This window comes from Pantherophis guttatus, chromosome 1, assembly GCF_059756535.1.
Source record: "Pantherophis guttatus breed Tessera chromosome 1, ASM5975653v1, whole genome shotgun sequence".
Lineage (NCBI taxonomy): Eukaryota > Metazoa > Chordata > Lepidosauria > Squamata > Colubridae > Pantherophis > Pantherophis guttatus.
Genome location: NC_142063.1, coordinates 208,015,885 through 208,043,057, shown reverse-complemented (window position 1 = coordinate 208,043,057; position 27,173 = coordinate 208,015,885). Strand labels below are relative to the sequence as shown.

Here is a 27,173-nt window from a genome sequence, read left to right as displayed (position 1 = left end):
CACCCATTCTTTCTCTCCACCTCTTTTTCTTGGAGGACTAGGTGAGCAAAATGGGTCAGTTGATTTATTGTAGTTTGTCCCACAGCACAACTGACTAGATGGAATGTGGTTAATCCTGTGCATTACAGGTCTGTTTAAGGCTAAATTTAATCCACTGGAGCTAGGTGATTGGATCAATTTGCATTTTCTTGGTGTTCCCATAAACTCATTAACTATCCATTAATGAGTTAAATATATTGTGAGAACAGTTACTGAATTTTATTTTCAAACCAGCCTATGTAGGAAATGCTTTGATTGTCCCTCCTTCCATAAATCAAATAACCTGAAAATTGTGGTTTTGAATGGATAAGTCCTGGAATTCCTGCTTGTGGACCTACTGAGTTCAATGGTGCTTTTTGAGACGAGGCACATGGTGTTGCTATTCAAAAGACAATATGCAGTTTTCCTCTCTTCCTTCTTCAATATTTTGAGTGAAAAGAAATGGAAAGCCCGGTGAGAAAACAATTAGATCTAGAAGAAAATAACTGGTCATCCTGTACAATTCTGTTAAAGAGTTAGAGTGATAGCATGACAAATACCTTATCTGGCAATACCTTTTTCATATATCAGTGTTGTATACAAGGTATCTTACAGCCAAAATGCTTAATTTGGGGAGGAGGGAATATTATATATCCTCCAACTGTTAGCTAACAGTGTCAATTGATGAAAATTGACTTTTTTTTATCAATTAGTTCATTTAAAAAAAATTCCAAATGTGTAAAGAAATGTACTTTCTAATTAAATGCCCTGAAAGTAAAACTAGGTTATTTTCCCAAATAATGTATGTTTAAGATTAGAAAATTGCCTTAAGATTCACTGAGAATACAATAAAAAGAATCTGGTAGTATCTGCTATATGATGACTCTCATCCTCTGATGAGAATATGATAATAAAAGAAAATATATAACACTTTCTGGAGAGATTTCCCTCCTTTCATGTTACTGCAATATATATTTTTATTTTTTTTAAAGGAATAGCACTGTTACTGGTTTTGTCATTCACCTGCTGGATGAAATATGTTTATACAGTACTGAATGAGATCTATCTCACTAGGAGCTGTGGTGGTGGAGTGGTGAAAATGCAGTATTGCAGGCAAACTCTAGTCACAGCCTGATGTTCAATCCTGACTGGCTCGAGGTTGATTCAGTTTTCCATCCTTCTGAGGTCAGTAAAATGAGGACCCAGATTGTTGGGGGAAAATATGCTGACTTTGTAGACTGTTCAGGCAGTGCTGTAAAGCATTATGGATGGAGTCATATAGAAGTCTGAGTGCTATTGCTGCCCATTCTTTTTGACATCTCAACTTCTTCTTCCAAAGTGCAGGTGTTTGTATTTCAACATCTGGTCCATTTTTTTTTTACCTTTCACCTTTCCTATTTGATTTAGCATCCAGCCTGAAGAATTCAACATTATTTATTTTTGTGTCATTTTTCTTGGGCTTGCATCCGTAACTTCACATGTAGATGTGTGATTCCATGAAGCATTAAAAGATAGTTTTTCCCAAGAAATAACATCAAAAGAAGACTCCTAATCAATCTTTAGAAGAAAAATAGAAGAATTGACTTGAACACTCCAGACCACCATTTTCTACTTGAGTCATAAATGATAGCTAGATGATAGATAGCTAGCTAGCTAGATAGCTAGATAGCTAGATAGCTAGATAGCTAGATAGCTAGATAGATGGATGGATGGATGGATGGATGGATGGATGGATGGATGGATGGATGGATGGATAGATATAGATAACAGCTCTTGACTTTTGCTTAGTGACCATTCAAAGTTACAACAGCAGTTAAAATAGTGACTTATGTTTTTCACATTTATTACTGTTGTAGCATCCCTGTGGTCACATGATCAAAATTCGGATGCTTGGCAACTGGTTCATATCTATGATGGTTGCAATGTCCCTGGCTCATGTGATCACCTTTTGTGACCTTCTGACAAGCAAAGTCAATAGGGAAGCCAGATTCACGTAACTGTGTTACTAACTTAACAACTGTGCCAAGAAAGGTAGTAAAATCACTTAACAACAGATATTTTGGGTTCAATTGTGGTCAGACGTTGAGGGCTACCTGTACATAGATATTGTAGAATTTTAATCACTTCTTATATTATAACAAGCTCACCTAATCCACCCTACCTTTTTATGAGACTGATCCTTAGTCCTACTTTATTTAACACTGGAAGTACTTTTTTCTCTATCTTTTCCTAGAAAAAAAAAAATCAAAAATACCTCACTGAGTGTTTTAATAAATTCCATCGTGTTCCTTTCAGCCCAATCCTATGAATTCAATTTCTTGCACCCAGTTTAAAAAATTCCAGTTTTATCTAGAATTATGGACTCAGGCTCCAAAATATCAGTTCCAGCCTTGCTGAAGTCAGTGAAATTTATACTTCTCAGTAAATACATAGGACAGCAGTGATAGTTAATAAATCAATTGTTAAACAACATTACTTAAAATATTGTTATATTTTATAACTCGATTATTAATTCATTCCATTTCTGGAAAATAAAACCATCAAGTAATGATATAAGAACATGACAGATAGCATAGAGTTTTGCAAAAACAGCTTTAACCAAGAGATTTAAATGTCACTCAGGAACATTTGCCTGTAAAATACCAATTTATTTTAATACTTAAAAAATAATAATAAATCCAGTGATAAATGTTCATTATCAAGAATCAGCATAAAGTGCCAAATAGCAATAACTTTAAACCAAAAACATATTGGAATGTCTTGTCTTGTCTTTTTTTTAAAATTTTAGTTTACACTGTTTAGGGGAAAAAAATAAAGATGATTCTGGATAAAATGCTCATGTTGAGATTTGTCAGCAAACTCTCCCACCCGCCCTTTTACAAAACTCAGTTCACCATCACCTGGGCATCCGCTCACTTGAAAGTACTACCAAGGCCACACCGTGCACAGCAGTCACTTTGATTTATTATTATCAAGTTTCCCTTTTGTCACTTGGGTTATTTTTCATTGGTTGGTTGCTTGATTTGGTTTGCTTGGTTTTTCTTTCCATTTTTCTTTCAAATTACAAACTACCTCCCAAGGCAACAGATCACGAATAAACAGAAACGACAGAATGCTCACTAGAGCATGCAGAAGAGATTCCCCCATACACACACACAAAAAAAACCCTGTCCACCAAAGACAGAAGTGGTAATTTCTGAAGAAGATGGCAGACCCCTGTTATAGCACAAATCTCCTTCAGAATGTTGCCTCTTTCCAAGCAGTTTTATTAGTGATCTTCCCTGCCATCTCATCGTGCCCTCAAATGTAGAATTAGTTAGGATAATACCCTTCTAGATGATCTTTTCCAAAGTTTATAAAGGAGACACTTTTAAACAAATCACTCACAAAAGAATAAACTTAATCGGGGAGGTAGAAAGCTATTTGTTGTTTGTGTTTGAACTGAGGACAAAAATTCCTCTCTAATACATGAGCACCACCTTTTGACGTAAAGTTTAGTGAAGTCACGCAGGATTTACACTTGGAAGTACCCAGGTTTCGAAAAGGCTGACTGCATTTTTGTGCATGACGGGTTGTGGGTTTTCTTGATGTATTTTTTTTTAAGTATTAAATTAATTACGTTGAGTGTTCCCCATTGTCTCTGTGAAGAATTTGATCTAAAATGAAGAGTGAAGCGGAGAGATGAAGTTCGTTGGGGTTAAAATCTTTAGCATTTCATTTTGGAAGGTCTGAGTTCCTTTACTTGTGTGTGTAGTGTCTTGTGAACAGCCAGAGTCCTGGATTGGCAAAATCCTTTTCCGCATTCTTGACACTTAAAAGGTTTTTCTTTTGAGTGGATATATCTGGGAAGAGAAAATAAGAGAAAGAGAGAAAAAGATTTTTTTTTTAAATGGATGTTTAACCTCTCTAGGGAAATACAATTCTGTTTCAATTTGCTGGAATACAAACATTTGCTGGGGGGGGGAGTAAAGGGTGCTTTATTCAACTAAAGAAAATGGTAATCATTCTGGATTTGGATGCAGAATTAATGTTGATCCTGCTGCAATTTACTGTTTAGACCAATGTATCTCAATCTCAGTAATTTTAAGGTGTGGGGACTTCATCTCTCAGAATTCCTCAGTCAGTTGAGAAGCACTGGTTTAAACAGTGGCACTTTTAGCAATAGCACTTAGACTTATATACCGCTTCATGGTGCTTTACAGCCCTCTCTAAGCGGTTTACAGAATCAGCCTATTGCCACCAACAATCTGGGTCCTCATTTGATGGACCTCAGAAGGATGGAAGGCTAAGTCAACCTTGAGCCGGTCAGGATCGAACTCCTGACAGTGGGCAGAATCAGCCTGCAATACTGCATTATAACCACTGCACCACCATGTACACATGAGTATGTCATGATGCAACTGGCCATGATTAAGAGATTGTATCAAGATACCTAACTCAAGGGCATAAATTGCAGCACTTTTTGGGATTATATCATCACACGCATCACCATTGGCTCTCCCTGGCCCACTCTGCAAGAACTCGGGCAAGTACAAAAATAGCCATGCAATATTTTTGTTAATATCAGAATGAAATTCCATCCAAAACTGAACACAAAAAGATATATTTAGAGCATCCCTTTGAATTGGATAGAAAAATACAAAAATCAAAGATCCCACCATCCCCAGAAATAATTGAATTAGAAAGTTTAATATCCAGTTCTATGTTAATAATATCAGTAGAATTTATATAGCGGTTGTGTATCAGTATATCCCACTGTTTTCAGGCAATTCTGAAATCATATTTTCAGCTCCCATTATGTTTGGTAGTGAAAAGTAGAAAGGATTAAATTCTAAACGCATAGCACTGTCCTCTTTCTATTAGTATTACCATATCTAGGCTGGGGGAAAAAACCTCAGATAGTAGCAAAGAGTTAAGAATATCTTGATAGTCATCTGGTGGTCATTTGGACTTTTAGCAGATTACACCACAGAGTATTCTTAATTTATAACTAGACTTTTGGATAAAAAGAGAAGGATCCAAAGACTCAAACTTTTTTTTAGTTGCTTAAAATAAGTGACCAAGGAAGTATCCAACTTTAATCAGAAGAATCCTGAAGGAAGAATTTTTTTAACACTTCTGCTCTCTTTAAATCTGTCTCTCAGAATTGCTATTGCCCTGCAGGAGACAATATAGAAGCCTTTCTTATTTCCCATCTTTAACATTGGAAATAATACTAATGTTACATTGTCATGGTAGTATGCTAGTCTATAAATTAAATAACCAAAGGATCCTAATTATTTATGGTTCTTTGTTATTTTTCTAAATCCTTTAACATTCACTTGGCCTCCCCTATTCCAATATAAAACAGACAGAAAAAGCCCAGAAATCATAAAACCAGAACAAACAATGAAAAAAGATAATTCATAAAGGAGCTTCACACGATATTAACAGGCCTTTGTCCACTTTAAAGTGGTTGCAATTGGCTTAACTACTGGTATAATGGTTTATGTATTGATTTTATTAGCATGCTGAGAATTCTCTATTAGATTTTAGCATAGTTTTCATAATCCAATGCTACACTTTGAAACTGATTTAAGTGTGTCTAGTAGACATGTATTTATCATACCAGTAAAAATATGGAAATACAAACTAAATGAAGAACCATTACAATAAAATTTAATGTTTTTTTTTCTATTTGTGTACATGTCAAGGAAAGAGTGCACAAAAAGCTACATAAAGTCTTTTGGGGGGAAATGTTGATTTTGTAATCAGAAATTGTATCCAGTTTTGGCATTCGATTACCAAACTTAGTGATTTAAAGCAGAGTTCATTGATTGGACTGTTGGGAACTATTATTTAGAGCAGACCGTAATGTAAAAAATAATTTTAAAAAATTGGGGGGCGGGAAGAGAGAGAATAGTGATATACTCTCTAAACAAGAGTTTAAAAATACAAAGCAAACTCCTGATCTGCACTGTCTTGAAACCAATATATCTAAACTTTGTCTTTTTGAAATATGCAGTTATACTTTGAATTGGTAATTATTTAAGGGAGGATACAGTTAAAAGTATACTCTTTACATACAGATGATTCAGTTTTGATTAGCTTTGCCATTGTTATTCGCATGGTATCTGTTCTGCCTGGCATAAGTTACTAGCCATATGCCCAGTTAGTAAATTAAAGTTGCCAGAGATAAAGCTCTGGAACCGATGATCTAAACATCATTCCAGAATGAGAAACCTGTGCTGCTCCAGATGTTGCTGAACTTTAGCTGCCTGGACCAATGAGAGTTGTATTTCAGCGAGCCCTAGAGAAGCACAGGGTGTTTCTCCCAGACAGTAATAAAAGCATAATAGGATTTCTACCGATAAAATCGTTTCTTTGTTGTGATTCCAACTTGCTCTTAAAAAACAAGTTCATCTGCATATTTATTCCATAAAGCTTAAGTAGCTGAAAATTCAGTGAGGTTTACTCTGAAACCGTATCCTCCCTCCAGATGTGTTCAACTACAATCCGTAAAATCCTCAAAGAACATAACATTTTGAAGTAAGCAGGGAGGTATCTAGCGGGCATGAGTATGGAGAAAGCAGGCATACAAGACTGAAATGGTCATCATTTCAGTCATCAAATGGCCATCATCAAATGGTCATCAATGCTCAAATTAAGAAGCATGGGCAATCAACAATGGATTAGGAGAATAAGGGGAAGCACGCAGATTCAATCCCTGGGCACCTTCTCAAAGGAGAATCTGGACTCATGGAGTTAGCAATAGCACTTAGACTTATATACTGCTTCACAGTGCTTTACAGCCCTCTCTAAGCAGTTTACAGAGTCAGCATATTGTCCTTAATAATCTGGGTCCTCATTTTACTGACCTCGGAAGGGTGGAAGGCTGAGTCAACCTTGAGCCAGTGGGAATCGAAATGCTGAACTGCAAGCAGCCGGCAGGCAGCAGAAGTAGCCTGCGGTAATGCATTCTAACCACTGTGCCATGGTTATGGTACAGTGGTACCAATGGTAATGATCTTTGTTAAAGATCTCTCACATTAATGGTAATTAATTAATTACCATTTGGTACCAATGGTAATTAATTACCATAATGTGAGAGATCTTTAACAAAGATCATTACCATTTTTTGCATGATAATAGCAAGGTGGATGGAACAGGAGAGAGACTGGGACATATCAAGTTATCAGTGATGTCATCAGAGAAGGATATGAATGTCCATAGCCTCTACTCAGGAAAATGAGGAGCATCCTGGAGTACCAATCCAGTTGACCCCATTTTGAATTAAATGAAGTAATATTTCTTTCATGTTGAATGGGAACATAAGACCATGAAAAGCAATTTCTAGAACTGCATGACCAGTGCCTATAAGAGATCTTCATTTTTCCGAGCTTTAAGAATTGTTTGCAAATGTTCAAGCCCTACATTATCAACATCACATTATCTGCAAAAAAATGGATATCCATTACTTAAATGGGTGTATTATATTTAAATCAAAGCAGTGTGGTTTATATTTACGAACCCAAACAAGCAATATTGTGATAAATTTTCTATACAATGCACCCTAAAATCCTTTATAATAAACCTGAGTTTTGTTAAATAAACATATTCAATTACCTGTGATCTCTCAGATGATCTTGCCTTCTGAAGGCCTTATGACAAATGTCGCACGTGTATGGCCGCTCATCTGTATGGGTTCTTTCATGAATCAAAAGGTTGTAGGACTTGGTGAAGTGTCTGCCACAGAATTTGCACACAAACTCCTTCTTGGTTTTGGAGGGTAGCCTCCCACGGGTGGGTTTCTTCTCAGGGGAAAGTTTGGTCACTTCAAGCAATGGGCCCAGGCCTACAGAAGAGCCTTGGTTGTCTATCTGTCCCAATTTTGAATGATCTTCTTGGGTGGCAGCCACAGCAAGGTTTGCAAAATCAAATCTAGGCTTGGCTTTGAGCGGCATATTTGTGGCTTCGTGCTTGGGATGGATGACGTGTGGGAACAACGGGAAGGCAGGCAATTGGAATCTGGCATCCACGAGGCTGGTCACACCAGGCACTTTGGAGAAAGACGAGCGGGGCAAATGCATGGCAGGGTAGCCCAAAGTCCATTGGTGAAGGTGAACAGCATGGAGGGCACTGAAACCGTAGAGGTTGGGCAGATGGTCTGAAGGCACTGCAGGGAGGCCATTGAATGCTTGCAGAAAGGAGTAATTGGTCAGCTGCAGGGAAGGATGGATGGGTACTGGGGCAGGCAAGGTCTTGCTCCCCATACTGGCAGAGAAGTCTGAAAGAGAAGGCAAGTGCCTGCAAGAAAGGAAGGAAGGGGAGAAAAATAAAATGGGCTCAGTAAATGAAGTGTGGGACAAGGCAGCTATTTAACATAATTATCCCTAAACAGAAATAAGATGACACAAAGACACTGAACCAAGAAGAACAGGCATAGAATAATGTTAAGAGAATGTTAAGATACTGAATGAAGAAATTATAAGTACAGATATTATAAGTACAGCATCAATTGTAAGCTGCAGCTTCAGTCTCTTTTTCCCAAAAAAACTTTATTAGTTTAAAATATTAAAATACAAATACATCTGTAACAAAAATAGGTCCATAATAATTGTACACTTCAACGTCGTTCTGACAGTACCCAAATCTTAACTCTATTCATATATTCCCAGATATTCCTACTTGATCAAATATATGTAAACACAATTTTTGTCTTATTTTGATCTATATATTTCCTATTTTTATTTTCTATCCATTTTCCCAAGTTGAGTAATATTCCGAGTCTTCCTTATTATTTAATTCTATAGTAAGTTTGTCCATTTCTGTACATTCAAAAATTTTCCGGATTATTACACAATCTGTCGGTATAGTGGACATTTTCCAAGCTCGTACGAGTACAATTCTCGCTGCTGTAGTAATACGAATGATCAAATATTTAATCTTTTTAGGATGTTTTCCTTTAATGATCCCCAGAAGAAACAGTTCAGGCTTCAATTCTATTTGGCAATGCGTAATTTCATTTAACCATTTTTGTATTTTAATCCAGTATTTTTTATTTTTTTATTTTATTTATTTATTTGGTTCGATTTATATGCCGCCCTTCTCTGGAGACTCAGGGCGGCTTACAATGCATTAAGCAATAGCCTTCATACTTTTGTATACACCTGCTTAGTAGGGCTTTCGATCCCCCCCCCAAGCGGTGTTCTTTTTTATACAGATTCAGCTTTTTGCCCCCACAAACCGGGTCCTCATTTTACCTACCTCGAAAGGATGGAAGGCTGAGTCAACCTTGAGCCTGGTGAGATTTGAACTTGCAGTAATTGCAGGCAGCTGGTGCTATTTAACAGTACTTAGTCTGCTGCGCCACCAAGGCTCTTTTGATTTCTGGGCAAAGCCACCATACATGAAAAAAGGTACCTTGCAGCATTAGTCTCATTTCATAATACGACTTCCCCGACAGATTGTTTTAACAGCTGTACCTTCACAATAAATATGAAACTGAGTAACCTAACCACTAGGAAAATCTTAAGCAGCTATTAGAAATCCTGAAGGGCAACAGCAAAAGCCCCTCTAGTTTTTCCTTCTGAGGCCTGGCCATTATCCCAGAGCTAATCTTCTTCCTGATGGCAGTGTGGAATAAGATTCAGCTACCGCTTCAGAGAGCTTCTGTCCACATCATCTTCTTTGCTTCGTAAAACGAAACGTCTCTGTACAATCCTGTGTGAAACTTTCTGAACTTTGCCCCAGTGTGATATAGACCTTGGTATCCTGGAGACATCAAGGTAGGGATAGCTGCACTATACCAAGGTCATTTTGATTCACTGGGTTATAAAAGGACTAGAAACAGAATGCAATATAGACAGTCCCCAGGTTAAGAAGTTCCGACTTACAGACAATTCATACTTACAAACAACTTTAGCTTATTGCTAAAAATGGTACAAAGCTTTCTCCTTCCTCGAGCCGACAAACTACTGAAGCCTCACAAAGTTTTCAGGAACTGCTGAAGCCGCATGTTTTTTTTAAATACAGCCCGTTTCAGTGGTTCATGAAAACACCGTGCCGCTTCAATGGTTCATTGACATGAGGAAGGAGAAGGGAGGAGTAATAGGTAACTTGTCTTACATACAAATTTGAGTGAAAGACAGACTTAGGAACTGAACTCATTCTTAACCCAGGGACTGATGGGTTGAATAGAAAAGAAGCTTAAATTATATGTTCCCAGACAGAGGATAAGGCTTCCAGGGCAGAACTGGAACGACAAAGTTGTCAACTAGTGAAGAAAGACAAAGGTATATCAGTTCCTTTACAACTAACATTACAATAACAATACAATAAACGTTGTCAGTACAATAACAACTAACTTAATTATTAGTTAACTATAATAGTTAACTCCTATCCCAAAATGGGAGATTTGGTTTGGTATAGTGCTAAAGGCACCGGGTTAGAAACTGGGAGATTGTGAGTTCTAGTTCTGGTTTGGTATAATGCTAAAGGCAAGTTAGAAACTGGGAGATTGTGAGTTCTAGTTCTGCCTGAGGCACAAAGCCAGCTGGGTGGGTGACCTTGAGCCAGTCATTCTCCCTCACCTCTAGGAAGCAAGCAACGGCTAACCACTTCTGAAATCTTGCTAAGAAAACTGCAGGGATTAATTCAGACAGCAGCCAGGAGTCAACACTGATTTGAGGATGTGCATGTTCAAACACACACCACATTGTGTTAAAGCTGGAGGTTAAGCTTGTTGTACAACTGACTTTTATAAACTTGCAAGAGGGAGGAGGGGATGAAAACAGGCAAGCTGATGAGGAGGTTCTGCCTGAACAGCAGAGATGCAACTTCCAGCTCAAAGCTTCCTTTTACTGCCTTTGCCACAATAACGGAGAGGCACTGAGTTTCATGGAAAAAGCAAAACACGTTCAGTGGGTGTTTGGGATATTTAATAAAAAGCTTACCTTTGGCAAATTTAGACAGGCACACACCTGGTTTGTCAGCTCAGGGTGAGCAGATTAGCCACATCCCTTGCCATTCTTTTCTTTAGAAAAGGGGGCTTGGTGATGTTCACCCGCACCCCAGATTTCCCCTAAATTGCATAACAGAAATTTAGGAGCATAACAAAACCAAGACTGCTTCTTTACCCAACAGGACCAGAATAGAGAGGTAAAATGAAGCCACTTTAAAAATTAAAATTATTTTTTATTTTTTATAAAAGCCTTGGTAGTACAGTGGTTTAATGCACCCTGTAATTAACACAGCTGCCTGCAATTTCTGCAGGTTCGAATCTCACCAGGCTCAAGGTTGACTCAGCCTTCCATCCTTTCTAAGGTAGGTGAAATGAGGACCCAGTTTGTGGGGGCAATAAGCTGACTTTGTATAAATATACAAAAGTATGAAGGCTATTGCTTAACGCATTGTAAGCTGCCCTGAGTCTCCGGAGAAGGGCGGCATATAAATCAAATTTAAAAAAAAAAAAAAGTGGCTTCATGGTTCACATTTTATTTTTTGCCCCATTTAGGCAATGCAGAGCCTCACAGATCTTTTTTTTCCCATTTGCTCTCAGGCCCTCAAGATACAGCCAATGGGAATTATCTCACACTTCAAACTGGTAAGCAAACCTCTTGCATTCTAAGCCAGGGGTCTCCAACCTTGGCAACTTTAAGACTTGTAGACTTCAACTCCCAGAATTCCCCAGCCAGCCGTGATGGCCAAGGAATTCTGGAAGTTGAAGTCCACAAGTCTTAAAGTTGTCAAGGTTGGAGACCCCTGTTCTAAGCAATGTGGCAGAATTCCTAGGCGTTCTTTTTTTTTTTTTTTTTTCAGGCGTGTCAATGGAGATCCTCAATCACCCAAGTCATGGTTATCCCAAAGGTGCTTTTTTCCCAAAAGGCAACTGGACTTTGTTTTTTTCTTTTGAAAACATTTTGCTTCTCATCCAAAAAGCTTCGAACTGTGAACTGAAGAAGCTTCCTGGATGAGAGGCAAAATGTTTTCAAAGGGGGGGGGGAAACAAAGTCCAGTTGCCTTTTGGGGGGGAAAAAAACACACCTTTCAATTTTTCTGGAGCTCAAGGAAGGCAGGCTGCAATCTGCAGTCATGGGACTCAAGACTCAAGTTGCTCCACAAACGCCTGGATGGTCCTTCATTTTAAGTAGCTTCCTTGTCTCTTTTCTCTCCCTCCCATCACCGTGCTTCAACTCTGACCTCCAATTTCCTTCAGAAAGTTTTTTCAAGGTGCTGCTTCATATGCCATGCTGTCATTTCCTTTATGCTTTCCTCCATCATGGGGCAGGAGCCAAATAGGTGATATTCCTTGCTGACCTACTCTGCAGTGAAACAAGGGCTTGGAATTTAATGAGATCTACTGCCAGCTATTTATTTTTATTTATTTTATTAGTTCGATTTATATATGCCGCCCTTCTCCGGAGACTCAGGGCGGCTTACAATGCATTAAGCAATAGCCTTCATACTTTTGTATATACCTGCTTAGTAGGGCTTTTTGGGGGGCCCTGAGTGGTGTTTTATTTTATACAAAGTCAGCTTATTGCCCCCACAAACCGGGTCCTGCTATGAGCCACAAATTTAATCCATAGGGAACGACTAGAAAATAAGACCCAGCCTCTTGCCCCCCCATCCCACTTTTTCTTTCTTGCTGTCCACTGTACATGGAAAGACCCAATGCCCTCTATCTTCTTCCAATCAGTTATGAAAGAAGAGGATCCAAGGTTAAAACTTGGATGAGATCACCACTAGGAGATTCCAAAGATGTAACCTTGATTGGGGGGGGGAAATCTGGAAGACGACAAAGGCAAATCTTTTTATCTGTTGTTTGAGGCAAAATTGTATTGAAAAACCACTCGGGGTTGAAGTCTCCAGAGATTGAACCGAAGTTGAGGCTAAACATTTAATGGTAGGGTGGAAGGGTAGAAATTTATTTCAAGCCACGTTTTTCAATCCCATCGCCAATCAGAGGTGGGGAATGGAATGGCACAGCAAGCCTAAAATTCAGAAGGACTGAGCAAGTCCTGAACGCAGGGGTCCCCAAACTTGGCAGCTTTAAGACTTGTGGACTTCAACTCCCAGAATTCTCCAGCCAGCATAGCTGGCTGGAGAATTCTGGGAGTTGAAGTCCACAAGTCTTAAAGCTGCCAAGTTTGAAGACCTCTGTGTCTAAAGCCTCAAGTTCAGGAAACTACTATCAGCATCTCAAGAAGCAAAGAGATTACAACTTCCGGAGTCAGCCAGTGAACAAAACTGCCACCGGTTTGAATGGCACTAATTTACCATTCCCTTCAAAGGAAAATAGGAGAGATAAACGCCAGTTTCCTCCAATGGCGGAGCCTTCCTTGACGAGATTATCCGCATTCAAACCGCTAACCAGCAATTCTGGGAGTTGTAGTTCATCAGCTGCCTGAAGTTAATTCTAGGCTGAGAATAAAGCGACGCAGCCTCGGTGCTTTCGGGTTAAATAAGCAGAGCGAAATGACGGCACAGACTCGTGAGGGGGGGGTTTAAACGTGGTCTCCCCCCCCTCTTTCTCGAATAACTCCTGGTGGCAAAGAAGAACGGAGAAGCCTGTTCAGACGACTGCCAAAACCAGCCAAAATGAATTTTTAAGATTGCATCTGAGGGAGGCAGTCTCGTTTCAAAAAGAAATAGCAGAAATGGGGGAAACGGTGTATAACGAAACAAAACAGACCCACAGATCTCAGATTGAACTGTGTTTGGGCCTGGTTTGTTTTGCACACACGCCATCTCTTCGCATACTGGAATCCCCTAAAACGGGTGGGCAACTGTGGCCCTTTTACAACCTGTGGACTTCAACTCCCAGAATTCCTGAGCCAGCTTGGCTGTCTCAGGAATTCTGGGAGTTGAAGTCCACAGGTTGTAAAAGGGCCACAGTTGCCCACCCCTGCCCTAAAACCTTTGCCCTTCAATCTCGGCTCGGCATTCAGTCAGGATCTTCCCCTGGAGATCGGATCCCTGCCTGTTACGGAAGACCGTGCGGATGACCGCCTGCCCACGATCAAGACGGTCTTTTGACACCAAGAGAGCGGCGGCTGCAGCAAGTGAGATTCCGATCTCACCATTTGGGCAGCGGCTCCTGAATTCGCTTCTTGCGCTTATACAGCGAGCTCTAAACTGGGTTGACACGTGTCCGCTTTAGGTTAGAAAATATAAACATGTTTTTTGCCTGATAAGGAGAGTCGGCGGCTATCTGTTGGCCTGTAGATAAACTGAACGACGGGACTTTTTCTTGGGATATAACTCCCCCCCCTCTTTTTTTCGTGTCCCCGTTTTCCCAACAGGGCTCAGGACATCACATCAGCAGCCAAGATATGCAGCAGTGGTAAAATCCTTTTTTTTTTTTTTTTTTTTTTACTATAGGTTCTGTGGGCCTGGCTTGGTGGGCGTGGCAGGGGAAGGATACTGCAAAATCCCCATTCCCTCCCCACTCCTGGGGGAAGGATATTGCAAAATCTCCATTCCCAACCCACTCTGGGGCCAGCCAGAGGTGGTATTTGCCGATTCTCCGAACTGCTCAAAATTTCCGCTACCGGTTCTCCAGAACCTGTCAGGACCTGCTGGATTTCACCCGATACCCAGGCAAAGTTTCAAAAGGAGAACGAGGAGGCAAGCTTACAGGGATGACTTGAGAGTTATCCGTGGACCAGCGTAGGGGTCTCTGTGGCACCGGCTGGCCCAAGGAAAGCGTTGCCCAGCCCCGACGTAAAGGCGGCGACCTGCTCGGCAGCTGAGGGGTTGGCTGGAGGGTCGCTGCTGAGGGCCACTTTTTCCACCACGCTTTACTAAATCGGCCTCAAAAAAAGGAGAGTTGTGAATCCTAGAATTCCATCGCGTTGACCCAGAATAAGCGAATGTGACATTTCGCCAAGATCTGCCTTTTCTAATTGGATAAATTCAGAGTAGCCTTCGATTAAAGCACATGCACACGCATTAGTAAGCCAGATATCTCCCCCCTCCACCACCCCCTCTCCCCTCCGCCTCTGTTAACTATTTGAGAGCCGGTCAGTCGTGGGGTATTTCTCTTTCTTTTCATTTTTCAGAGAGCCTTTATGAATTCTCTTGATTTGGATCTGGCCGAGAGGGAAAAATGCCTTCTTTTAAGTCTGGCAGGGGAAAGGGGGAGGCGGCTGGAGAACGGATCTGGTGTTTGTTCGGATTTTTGGAACTCACATCTAGTAGCCCAGTAGGCAGGCGAGCAACCGATAGTAAAAAAAAAAATTGCTTTTAAGAATGCCCTGATGGTGTAAGCATTTAGGAATATACAGCAATAAACAATTATTTAGGAATTCGCAGGTTTATTCCTGTGCTTATTTGGTTCCAGAGCAAACACTGTTAGGTTCCAAGAAATTATCCGCGGGCTACTTAAGATTTCGCGTGGCAACTGAAATCGCAGCAATAGGCGACTTTCGTCCGAAAGCCTGATACTTAGGCGAGCCTTTAAAGCGTTAATTGCAGAGAAAAAGAAATCTCAGCCAAAACAAAAAAAACCAGACACATTAAGGTATGCTCCCCTTCACTTCAATCGTCGCGGAATCAAAATATATATCGCATAGTTATTTACCTGCCCAATTCACTTTACTTAAAAGTCGTTAGGTTATCTAAACACGTGTATAAACCCGGCTCCTTTTTTAAAAAAGGAATTCGCCGCTCTATATAATGAAGTAACAAATTCCATTGAAATTTTGTTTCGGGGGGGGGAATGCCCCCTCAATAACGCGCTACCCTACAGTCAGATTAACCCGACGTTAGGACAACTTTATTCCCAACTGACAAGCCTGTTTAAGGAAGTACGCTCGACTTCGGGAAACTGGAGAAACCGATTTCGGGATTCAATCCAAGGGCTGCCGTTTTAATCCCATGACTCCGCTTTTAAAACGCGAAGAGGCAGCAGAACGAGAAATTAGAGAAATTCCTTTCAACCGATTTTTTTCAAGCCGAAAGAGAAGGAAAGTTCCGGTGTGGCAGGAAAGCTTTTGGGTGCTATAAAAGCAGGTAAGTTTGAAAGAAAGAAAGAAAGAGAGAGAGAGAGAAAAGAGAGAGAGAGAAAGAAAGAGAGAGAAAGAGAGAAAAGAAAGAGAGAGAGAGAAAGAAAGAAAGAAAGAAAGAGGGAGAGAAAAGAAAGAAAGAAAGAAAGAAAGTAAAAGAAAGACAGAAAGAGAGAGAGAGAGAAAAGAAAGAAAGAGAAAGAAAGAAAGAGGGAGAGAGAGAGAAAAGAAAGAGAAAGAAAGAAAGAAAGAAAGAAAGAAAGAAAGAAAGAAAGAAAGAAAGAAAGAAAGGAAGGAAGAAGAAAGAAAGGAAGGAAGGAAGGAAGGCGAAGAGGAGAAAGAGTTTGTTGGGGCCATGGCTACAGATTTGCTGGCTGGGGTCCAAATCGGTAGGTTTCCCTTTCTCTCCGTTATACCCCGAGGTAGAAGCAGCGTCAGGGACTCTGTTAGGACATCAAAGCCACGGGGGACAATCAACACTCGTTGCTCGTCCCCGCACTTTCCTGACACAGAGGCAGCTGTTTCTTTTATTTCAGTGTCACCTACACCTTTAAATTCTGTTTCGTGTCAACAGATCTTTATCAGCAAGAGATTTGTCTCTCCTTTTTTTTTCTTTTAGGAAACGAGTCTGGGGGTTTGCAGCCCCTTACTATTCCCATTACCCTCAAAGGCAATAAAGCAAAATCCTCTCGAAAAAATAAAATTAAACACACGGGTCGCTAAAACAAACAAACAAAACAACCCTGAGTCAACCAACTCTGGAATGCATAAACTTGATTGATTGGTTGAATGGAGAAATAAAGGAATAAATAGGGGACATACAGACTGCAGGCTACTCTAGAATGAGCAACAGAGCCAACAACATTGAAAATAGGAGTAAAAGAAAGGCTGAGATTGTGGCCCCCTCCTAAACATTCTTAATATTAGAAGTTCCATTCAACATTCATGAAGCCATCCACCCTGACTTAATTTGGCCCCATTTGATCTCTGCAAAATTCACCTTAGTCTAAAAGCCTACATTCTTAACTGCAAATATTGCACCTAAATGTTTCTGCACTACTGTATCAAAAGTACAGCTTTACTGATGTATCAATATCTCATGAACGAAGACAGGATTATATCTCTATAGCCATAATTTGCTTGTAGCCAAGACTGCCTGGTCTCAGGATTACCTCACCCACCCCCTTTTCTTCACTGTCCAGTTTTAAGGTTGCAATCCTATATCCCAAATTGTTTGTATTTTCCATGTAATCCAGTCCAGGGGAAGGTAACTAGCTTTTGGAGACACCCTGAAGATAATTCCCATCAGCCTCACCTGGATGGACAATGGTGAGGCATACTGGGAGTTTATGACATCTGAAGTGCCCATTCCCAGAAATTGAGATACGGAAGATTGGGGGAGTCGAATCACTTTATTTAATTAGTTACACTTTGTTTCTAAACGAATTACCTTTTTACAGTACCAGGATTGTGTGTCCAATCACACTTGGCCAATAAAGAATTCTATTCTATTCTATTCTATTCTATTCTATTCTATTCTATTCTATTCTATTCTATTCTATTCTATTCTATTCCATTCCATTCCATTCCATTCCATTCCATTCCATTCCATTCGTGGAGATTCGGATTGAAAATGTAATTTCACTACTAAGTTTGATTTTTTAACCACTCACATTCTGGTTTTGATCAGGCTTCTGTCTAAGATGTGGTGGAAATCCACCTACAGTACCATGGTCAACTGACCATTTACTGCCCATCCAAAACATTGATGTAATAGAATAAGCCACGGTTAACTTCATAATGGGTGAAACACAGCATGCCAACACAGCTACGCTCTGATTAACTTACTTGATAGGATTGTTATGAGGACAGTTTGATGAGAATGAATATTTCTTTTAATATATTCCCCATCTTTCTGCAAAAAAAAAAAAAGATATAAGCCTCTCCTAGTGAAGAACAGAGCTCTCTATATGAATTACAGGGTAGGATGGGGAAAGGAATCCATCTTTAAAAAGCTGTTGGGGGTGTGTGTGTACAATCTAGCTAGATCAATGTGAGGTTACAGCTAGTGGTGGGTTTCAATTTTTTTTACTACCAGTTCTGTGGAAGTGGCATGGTCGGCATGGCATGGCTTGGTGGGCATGGCAGGGGAAGGTTACTGCAAAATCCCCATTTCCTCCTGATCAGCTGGGACTCAGGAGGCAGAGAATAGATAGGGGCGGGGCCAGTCAGAATTTTTACTACCGGTTCTCCGAATTACTCAAAATTTCTGCTACCGGTTCTCCAGAACTGGTCAGAACCTGCTGAAACCCACCTCTGGTTACAGCCTATTTCCATCTTGGTCCTAGGCCCACTTTAAGCATACTTTAGGCACTTTCTAGAGCAAACACTGCCAAGAAAGGGCTTGCCTACGTTTGGAGCTTAGCCCAGGTCAGGGCTGAGTTGCAGTTGATTATTAGCTGTGTTGTAACATCTGCGCTGCAAGTATCTGGAAATGGAGCTATTTCTTTCTCCTTTCCCCGCATTGCTCAGGTTAAGTTCTACTAGTTTGGGGGAAAGCACAAAGGCTGCTGAAACAATTTAGGAATTTGGGAAAGGGAAGGGATTGGGGAAAGACAGACATCTACTTTCCGGATGCTCAAGGACTGAATCTTGCCCAAGTCTGCAGCTTTCACTTTTAAATTCAAACAGGCCTCAAAGTCCCTTTTTGGTTGGGAAGATGGAGAGGAAGCATTCAGAGAGAGCTTTTAGCTAATGAACTCAGCAAGTTGTTTTCTCCTTCCAGAGTTCTGGTTCTGGTCGGCCCGTGGATGCGATTCCATGAGCGTTCTTGTTCCACTGACCCATTCTTTTTCTGCTTCGACCGCTAGGCAGCATTTCCAACAATATTGCCCACAAGCTTGGAAAAATGCTTGGAGACATAGGCGCCCCTTCCTGGGAGCTAGAAGCTGGTGTTCCTCCCCCCCCACCCCCCGGCAGAATAGCTAGCCCTCCGCCTGTTGGGCTGGAAAACATACTCCAAAGTCATCCGTCTTCCTTCTGGTTTTGCTTTAAGGGAATGAGCTTAGCAGGCTGACTGCATTCCCATGACATGCCATATCCATGGTTAACTGACCCATAAAGGTTTGCTCAATTAACCTAATTTTCTGGAAGGACCTGAATCATAAACTCATCACATGGGCTGGGTTGGCACAACAGGCAGAGTTGCAATGGAACTGGCTAATTTGCGCCTTCCTTGTATTGTCAACCACGGACAAGCAAACCTGCTCTGGGATAAAAATAAACACGGGCAAGCAAAACTCCAGAGTATCAGGCGGCAGCATCGGGATATATATATATATCATAGCCCAAGAATTAGGGAAGTGAAGATTGGTGGCCCTTTAAACATCGCTGAACTGAAACTCCCAGCTGGGAGTTACGAAGAACAGGAGCTGCTCTCGCGCCCACCGCGTCACTCCCAATCCCCCCCCCCCCGAGCATTGTGGTCTCAGTTAAACCGTGGTTAGAATAAGGCCACGCTCGCGAAGTTATGCACCCTGGATGCTCCCGCAACTTTTAGCCAGTTGGGGTTTACTTCTCTGTGCGTGAACTGGATTCATACAGCACCCTAAGCCCAAACTCAGCAAACCAGACCAAGACTTCGGGAGGAAGCTGTGTCTCCCACGTCGTTGAGCTAATCAGCCAGGGAGGGCATTCCCGAGGCAGCCTTTACACCTTCTCTGAGAAGACACCTGGGGAGTTAAGGTGGCCCGCAAAAACCACTGGGGCAGGAAATACAAGGGGTCCTCCCGGACGCGAAGGGGTTGGTGGTGGTCTTCAGAATGGAAGGAATTTGGGGGAAGCCCTTCTGGCCTGCTCTTCTCCCTCGGATCCGCTCCCCCATCGCAGGCTCTGAGGTGCAGGTCTGCGGGTAAAACACGCCGGTCGTTGAAGGGGAACCCCTTCAGGAAGATGATACTTCCGGTCTCCTAAACTAACTGACAAAAGCCTTGGTAGTACAGTGGTCCAAAGCACCCTGTTATTAAGACCAGCTGCCTGCCTGCAGGTTCGAATCTCGCCAAGGCTCAAGGTTGACTCAGCCTTCCATCCTTTCTAAGGTAGGTAAATTGAGGACCCAGTTTGTGGGGGCAATAAGCTGACTTTGTATAAATATACAAAAGGATGAAGGCTATTGCTGAGCACATTGTAAGCCGCCCTGAATCTCCGGAGAAGGGCGGCATATAAATCAAATAATAAAAAAAAAAAACAATCCCCCCACGCCCGATACGGCGAGGGAGGGTACTTCTCTTCCTGCTCCCCTCTGCAATAGCCGGTTTCGGCTGCTGCTCCGGGGGTGGGAGGTGGGGAGATATGGTTTTTCTCTCTCCGGAGTTGGGTTCTCGAAGTGGGAACGGCCAAGCAGGCCTTCGCCGATGCAAACCTGGACCCACAGAGAACCTCGAACGAATCCTCCTTTATTCTCAATCGGTTCCACCTGAACAGAAGGGATTTGCTGAACCTGGTCCATTGAAGGAGGAGCGAGGCGTACGGCGGTCTCCTCTGGATTCGAAGGGGGTGGGAAACGCAGGGCAGAGTAGAAAGCCCCCCCCCACTTCGCGCATCTATCTCCATGTGGTGCTCGAGGCATAAGCGATTGAAATGTTGGGAGGGGGTGAGGGGGCTGCGCGAGTTAACTTTATCCATTCGCTGAATCACTTCGCTAGATTGGTAGCCAGAACACGGCCACGTCTTTTTTTCCCCCCAAAAAAATTAAAGCAGGGGCAGGAGAATGCTACCGACCCCAAATCCTAGGGAAGTGTAGGATCACACCCAGCTTCATACTTACCTGCCAGTAAATAGAGCCAGGGATTTTCTGTTAAGCCCCAGGCGAGTAATTTTTGGTTCTACCAGCGTTATTTCGATCGCCACTTAGTTGGCGCCAAGCTCCGGAAGCAGACCTAGCCAGCGATCGATCGATCGATCTCGAACGTTTATTCGCCTTGTCAGGTGGAATAATAATGACAACTGCGGGCGTTTAAGTTACTATCCGAGGTTTCCCTTCCTCACGCTTTTTCCTCTTCTGGGCATCCGCCAGCTTCAACAGCAGATGTAAGGTCCTCGGGGCAGGATCTCCGCCCCTTTGTAAGCAACCTGCGCGGATCTCCTGCGGGATCCGAAGAGCCGCAGCTCCTCTGCGCTAGCTCCCTGCCTTTCCAGCGGGGAAAGCAGACTGAACAAGCAGCGGCGGGGTTTTTTGGGGGGGAGAGGTCTCTCGGGCTTCGGGCTCCCCAGGAGGAAGTCGAGCCGAGCCCCTACCTGCCTGCGGGAAGCCAAACAGGAAAGGGAATTGGCGTGGCCGGCCGACCGGCGCTCCAACTCGGAGCGAGCGGCTTGCGAGAAATGGAAAGAAGCGGATCGCCTCAAAGGAAGTCAGGGATGGCTCTAATTGAGCGTGGAGTAGTTAATTGCGCGGCCGGAGAAGCGGCTGGAAGGAGTCCAACGGCTCCGCCGTCTCACCTTTCCGGAGCTCAGCCGGGAAGGGGCAAGGCTGGCTCCCTCCCTCTAGTCCAGCCCAACAGCGCCCTCACCTCGCCCAGCTCCCCGGTGCAAACTGCCGCGGGCCCCCCAACGCTCCAAATTCCTTGGAAGGTCGCTCCCGAATAAGTAACGAGTGGGGAGGGCGCGCTCTTTCCCTCCTAGACATCACAAACACCCCCGAGAGAAAGTATCTTCCACGCGGGAAATAGTCAAGGGCCTCTCAAATCTGAAGGCCTCCTTTGGAGGAGGCACCAATGGGGACAAGGAGGCGAAAGACAAGAGAGAGGAAGAGCCCATTCGAAACCTGCCCACGACACACGTGTCTACGCCTGTGGGGGCGGCGTGAAAGAGAGGAGGGGGAGAGGGAAAGCAAGTGAGCAAGAAATCTAAGTTTTCCTCAAGCTGAAGAACTTCCCTTTTCAGTAAAAAAATAAATAAATAAAATAAATAACAGCCGAAGTGGAAATTACTTTAAGTGAGGGGAACATGGACCTAGAAATGGTGGAATTACTAAGTGGGCAGCGCCGCTTATAAAAGTAACCCATTACACACACCCTGAGTTTAAGTTCCTAAAAGTTCTCGTTGATCGACCTGATTTTGCTGGCTTTCCTAGCAATGAAAGCCCGCCTAGCAATGAAAAATGCACCTCTCTTCAAAGTAAACGAGTGGGGGACGGGGACGAATTGTACCCCATTTTCCGGGCAACCCATTCCTGAATATGGATTTGCGATGTTGTTGGGTTTTTCCCCCCCTTTCGTTCCCCTAGGACTCTCAGAGAAAGTGGCTGCGGGGCAGAAGCGGGAGAATGCTTTTTTTTCTCTCTGTTCGCCTGTTTGCTGAAAAAAAAAAAAACCTGGAGTTTGACTGAAAGTCGTTTTTACAGCAGCTTTGCAGCAGCAGAGAAATAGGAAGCCGAGGAGGAGGAGAAGCCCAAATTTCAGATCAGTTTTAGATCTACCTGTGAGTAAACCTGGTGAGGAGGAGACTATGTGGGAACCTCGCACTTAAGGCCTCCGCCGTATCTCGAAAAAGCCACTTATTCTTGAGAAAGGCTGCCACACGGAATCCATCGCAGCATCTCCCGGCAAATGGGCCTTTTCCCATTTGAGAAGAGGCGCGCTGTCTGAGTGCCTGCACACACTCTCACACACACGTGTACCTGAAACCTGCTCCCATTTCCTCCGAAAGGAAAAGGCGCTCACCTTATTCTCCAAGGCGACCCGAGCTGCTCCCCGAAAGCCCCGGGAAGGCAGCGCGCGGCGGCGCGATGCCTCCCGACAACAAGGCCCGTAGCTTGGCTTCCTAAACGCAACCAGGGGATTTGCGAAGAGACCAAGGAAAGGCAGCAAAATTAGGCCGGGTCAAGGTCCACGCTTCGACTCGAATTGCCCGGATCCCTTTTCGTTCGCCTCGGAATCGAGGTGGGGACCGAATTTTACACACGGTTAGAAATCAAAAGGGCCAATTGGTTATTTAATCTTACCCACTCGGTGGAATATATTTCGTCGATGAAATCGTACGTTTTCCATCGATTGCCTCCCTCCCCTCCCTTCTGCTTCTGCAGACGGTCACTTTTTATCTCTCTTTGACCCAGAGAGGTTCGAGGTCAAAGCAACTTTGGAAGAAACGGTCGAACAATAGGAAGTCGCCGCACACGAGAGTTTCTGATTTGAGAGGGCGGCAACGGATGGAGCAGTCGGAGGGAAAAACAGTTCAAAACCGAAGGAAGCAAAATCGCAGAGCCAACTTGCGGCTGTGCCCGCCCATCTTTTTTTATTTCTTAATGTGCCCACGCGAGTTTTCATTCCTCCGCGAAGCCACAGACACATTCTGGAGGATTTGAGAGTCCTTCACCCGCATTAAATCTTATTTGCAAACCGAGACCGAGCCGTATCGTTTGCAAACTAAGGGAGATGCCAAAAACACCAGAGAGAGAAGCGACAAGGCGAAGATTTAAGGCGTACCGAGGATGCACCTGCTTGGATTCGGGCCCATGAAGGGCTAAGATATCTGCCGGAGTAGCCCAAAGTCAAGTCGGAAGCCTCCCAAAGAATAGCTGACCCGTTTAATCATGCAAGCGGCTAAACGGAAGGCCTAGCTTTTCAGCTCCGCAGATCTGACATTCTGACATCTCTGATTTGTTCAGGCCTAGCAAAATCAAGCCATTGGAGAGCAATCGTCATCATCATCATCACCATCGGACAGAAACATCTTGTAAATACCAGAACTGGAGCCCTCTTGGAAGACCCCCTGTGGAGAAGTTAAACCAAGCGCTGGCCCTCTTATTGCAAAAAAGAAAGAAAGAAAGAAAGAAAGAAAGAAAGAAAGAAAGAAAGAAAGAAAGAAAGAAAGAAAGAAAGAAAGAAAGAAAAAAAGAAAGAAAGAAAGAAAGAAAGAAAGAAAGAAAGAAAGAAAGAAAGAAAGAAAGAAAGAAAGAAAGAAAGAAAGAAAGAAAGAAAGAAAGATCTTAATAGACTCCTGGTCCTCCCACCTGAAAACAAAATCAAGGTAGATCTATAAGTGGGCTTAAAACTTAGGGCTGTCTAAATAACCGTGCTGAAATCGGAGCAATTTCCACCTTAACCCTTTGCAAACCCAGACCCCGCGAATAACAAATAACATGCCAGTTCCCCTGGCACATCACCCCGCTTTCTATTACACTTGGAAGACCCTCGCAGATATTTCGAAAGACATCTCCCGCCCCCAGATTTTTAGGATCCGGCCTCCTGCTTCACCCTCCCCTCCCCTCATAGAACAACCGGGCAGAATGTGGGGTTGCCTGGCTATATATTCGGGCAATCCCTTTGGCCAGGGGAAGGAACAGTGTCCGCCTTCTCCCGGCGGGCATTTCAAGCAGCTAGAAAGAAACCTGGAAAAAGGTCTTTGCTGTTCTCCTTTCTGGGGACGCCCTTCAACATCAGGCGGCATTTCAGGAGCAAAACCCGCCTGGCTGCGAGCGACTGTAGTTCTGCCAACCAGGAAAACCACCCAGAGAGACCGAAGCATGCGAGACTAATCTCAAGGGACGAAGTTCTGGCAACGGGCTCCTTTCAAAAGAGAGCGCCGGGCTTGGATCAGCGCTCACTCGTTGCGCCTTTCCCCCCCCCCCTTCTCCTTCCCTGCTGGCGAACGGCAAAGGCCAAGCCTAACGCACTCCGCGGTACTTTCCCTTGCAAGTTTCCCTTGGGATCATTCCTTCTCTTCCCCCCCCCACCACCACCCCTCCTCGCCATTTTTTGGAGAGCAAACCCCCATTGATCTCAAGGATGAGAAGGGCTTCGGAGGAGAGCGCGGGTCCGAGAGCCGAGCGGGAGGAACCGGGAGAAAGGGGCTATTACGGGACGGGGGGGGGGCCGCTCAACTGCTGTCCTTCCAAGCAGCAAGGATCAGAGCATCCCGACAACGGGATCGGGGAGGGAGACTCAACCCGCGAAGAGGCCGGTTAGAGATGCGCTGCGCCCATTTCCCCCAACAGATGGGCCGGAGAGGGGGGGAGGGTGCGTGGGAGAGAGGATAAGGATGTCTGGATGTATATTTACCTAATCTTTGATCTTTGATCCCCCCCTGGTCCGCAGACAAGTACAAAGATCTTCCTGGAACTCAACTGTGGAGCTGCCCCGACTGGGCAGAAGATCCTAAGGCAGGCAGGCAGGCAGGCAGGCAGGCGGGTGGGAAGGGAGGGAGGGAGGGAGGGAGAAAGAGGGTCGGGACCAGCGAGGAAAAGGACGCGCCAGGTGCCGAAGAGGTCGCTTTTCTCCCCCCCTCTCGCCAGGGCCAGGCGAGAGCGAAGGCGCCTCTGAACACGCGAGCGCCGACTGAGCGGATCCCTTCCCTCGGCCGCCTCCTTATTTCAATCCCCTGCCTGCCGGACTCCCTCCCTCTTTCCCCCCCCTCCTCTCCCCTCCCAGCTCGCCTTCCCCACCCTTGGGCATGCGCACTGGCGGGAGGAAAAAGTTTCGCTCACTTTTGCGGCTCAGATCCCGGTGGCGGCCCGCCCCGCCTGACCTCGCTCGGGTGGCAGCGCTCCCGACCCCGCCTCCGCCGAGGCCCCGAGGGGGATCAAAGACCGCAGGGGAGTGGGGGGGGGCGAAAGTCAAGAGCACCTTCTCCGACAAGCAAGGGGGGGTCCCTCCTATCCCCGAGAGGATCCCGGAAGCTATCCTGGCTCTTCCCGTATCTCCTGGAAATGGAAAAACCGCTTTTTTCGCATCGCTCACCTTTTTTTTACCCCCCCTCCGCTGGAATTGGATGCCCTCTCCCAAAGGATCGCCGTGGCACACCTCCACCTCGGTTAATGCCGAGGAAGCGAAGCTGCAAGTTGGAATCGGATCTTTCTAAAATAAAGATCCCGTTTCTCCTCTTCGAAAAACTAAATCACCCCGCACCCCAGGAATAGCTTTTCTGTTCTTCTGCTTTTTGACGTTTTCGGGATTGTCCCTCTACCTACAATCGAGTGGGTCACGTTTCTTTTGAGCGAGATCCTTTCCATCCACTAGAGCTTAAAAAAAAAAGAAAAAAAAGAAAGATTTAGGGTGGGCGAATGGAGAGAAAGCGATCCCGCTCTGCATTACTCCCTTTTGAAGTGCGATTCCATCCTTCCATGATCCCAACCCTAACTCAGCAGCGTTGCTCTTTTACCGGCGGTGGGCCCCGGATTTGCCCTTCCTTCGGACTGGAATCTGGATTTTCCCCAAGACTGGAAACCGGGATATATTCCAGTATCTCAGCCCACGTGTCCTCTTCCCCCGCATAGCCGCTGAAATCGCCGGTTCAAGGATGTTCTCTTTTCTTTTCAGGTGAAGCTAAGCGGGAGGGAGAGAGAGAGAGAGAGAGAGAGAGGGAGAGCCAAGAACCTCCGTCCCTCCTCCCCCACCCCCAGCCGGTTTGTTTGTTCCCCACCGTCAAGAGCGGGCGAAAGGCGCTCTTCTCTGCCTTGATGGTACCGCTCGGAACAAGGTAACGTCTACTTAAAAGCGGGAGGTGACGACGGATCGCTTCTGATAACAGGAGGGCTCCAGCCTCAACGAAGTTCTCTGGTTATTGTTTTGCAAATCCTTGTCGCCTGTTTGACAACTGCTCCGAAATGACACATTCCGACCTTGGAGTGGGAGGGAAAGCGAGGAGTGTGTGTATTTGGGAGGGGGGGGGGTTGTTGTCTCCCGAAACCTTTCTCATCCTGTCCGGAACATTGAACACAAATCACCAAGAGTCCGGAGTAGCGTTTGTTTCTGTTCTAGAAAATTACGCACAGATCTCGCTCTCTTAAACCCCGACCCAGGAAACATCTCCATGGGGACGTACCTGGCCGAGAGTCTTACCTGAGATAGGGGCTCGCGGTTGCCCATTTACTTTGAAGCCTTACTGGCAAAAAAAAGCATCCGAGGAAAGAGTCGCCGGCCGGTTTCAAAAGTCCCTTCTCCGAAGAGGCTTCTCTAGAAAAGACGGGCCGCGGGGAAACTCCAAAGGTGGTGGGAATCGCATAGCAGCGTTTCCTTCCCTCTCTGCCTGAAAGCTACCCGCTACCCGTGGCTGGATTGGCCGTCTCTTGAATAATCCACGAGTTGACACTGATCTGGAGCCAGCGAGAACTTTTCAAAGGGAGAAGGCGTCAAGTTTTCCCTTCGCTCTCGCGGCCGGGGACGGCGCTAT

General features: G+C 44.2%; 1 protein-coding gene across 6 annotated transcripts; it reads right to left on the bottom strand.

The window, feature by feature from the left end:
* Positions 1–2,412: 2,412 nt before the first annotated feature.
* OSR1 (odd-skipped related transcription factor 1) lies at positions 2,413–27,173 on the bottom strand. 6 transcript variants are annotated; one of them, XM_087882361.1, is made up of 4 exons: positions 25,064–25,414; positions 17,856–17,922; positions 7,624–8,304; positions 2,413–3,860 (listed from the first exon to the last, which is right to left on the bottom strand). In XM_087882361.1, exons 3-4 carry the CDS (start codon positions 8,268–8,270, stop codon positions 3,725–3,727), a joined length of 783 nt encoding a protein of 260 aa, XP_087738487.1. In that variant the 5' UTR covers positions 8,271–8,304; positions 17,856–17,922; positions 25,064–25,414; the 3' UTR covers positions 2,413–3,724. The 6 variants fall into 6 exon arrangements, with proteins under 6 accessions (XP_087738487.1, XP_087738488.1, XP_060545283.2 ...); XM_087882362.1 differs by lacking the exons at positions 17,856–17,922; positions 25,064–25,414 and adding an exon at positions 25,742–27,173; XM_060689300.2 differs by lacking the exons at positions 17,856–17,922; positions 25,064–25,414 and adding an exon at positions 26,424–26,748.

Excerpts from the sequence above, each read along its gene's own strand:
- OSR1 (XM_034432160.3), bottom strand. The coding sequence starts at position 26,275 with ATGCGGGGGAAGAGGACACGTGGGCTGAGATACTGGAATATATCCCGG. Across the intron at positions 8,305-26,162 it reads AAATCCGGGGCCCACCGCCG|GCACTTGCCTTCTCTTTCAG; the intron begins GTAAAAGAGCAA and ends CCTTTCTTGCAG. Across the intron at positions 3,861-7,623 it reads GATCATCTGAGAGATCACAG|ATATATCCACTCAAAAGAAA; the intron begins GTAATTGAATAT and ends TTCTCTTCCCAG.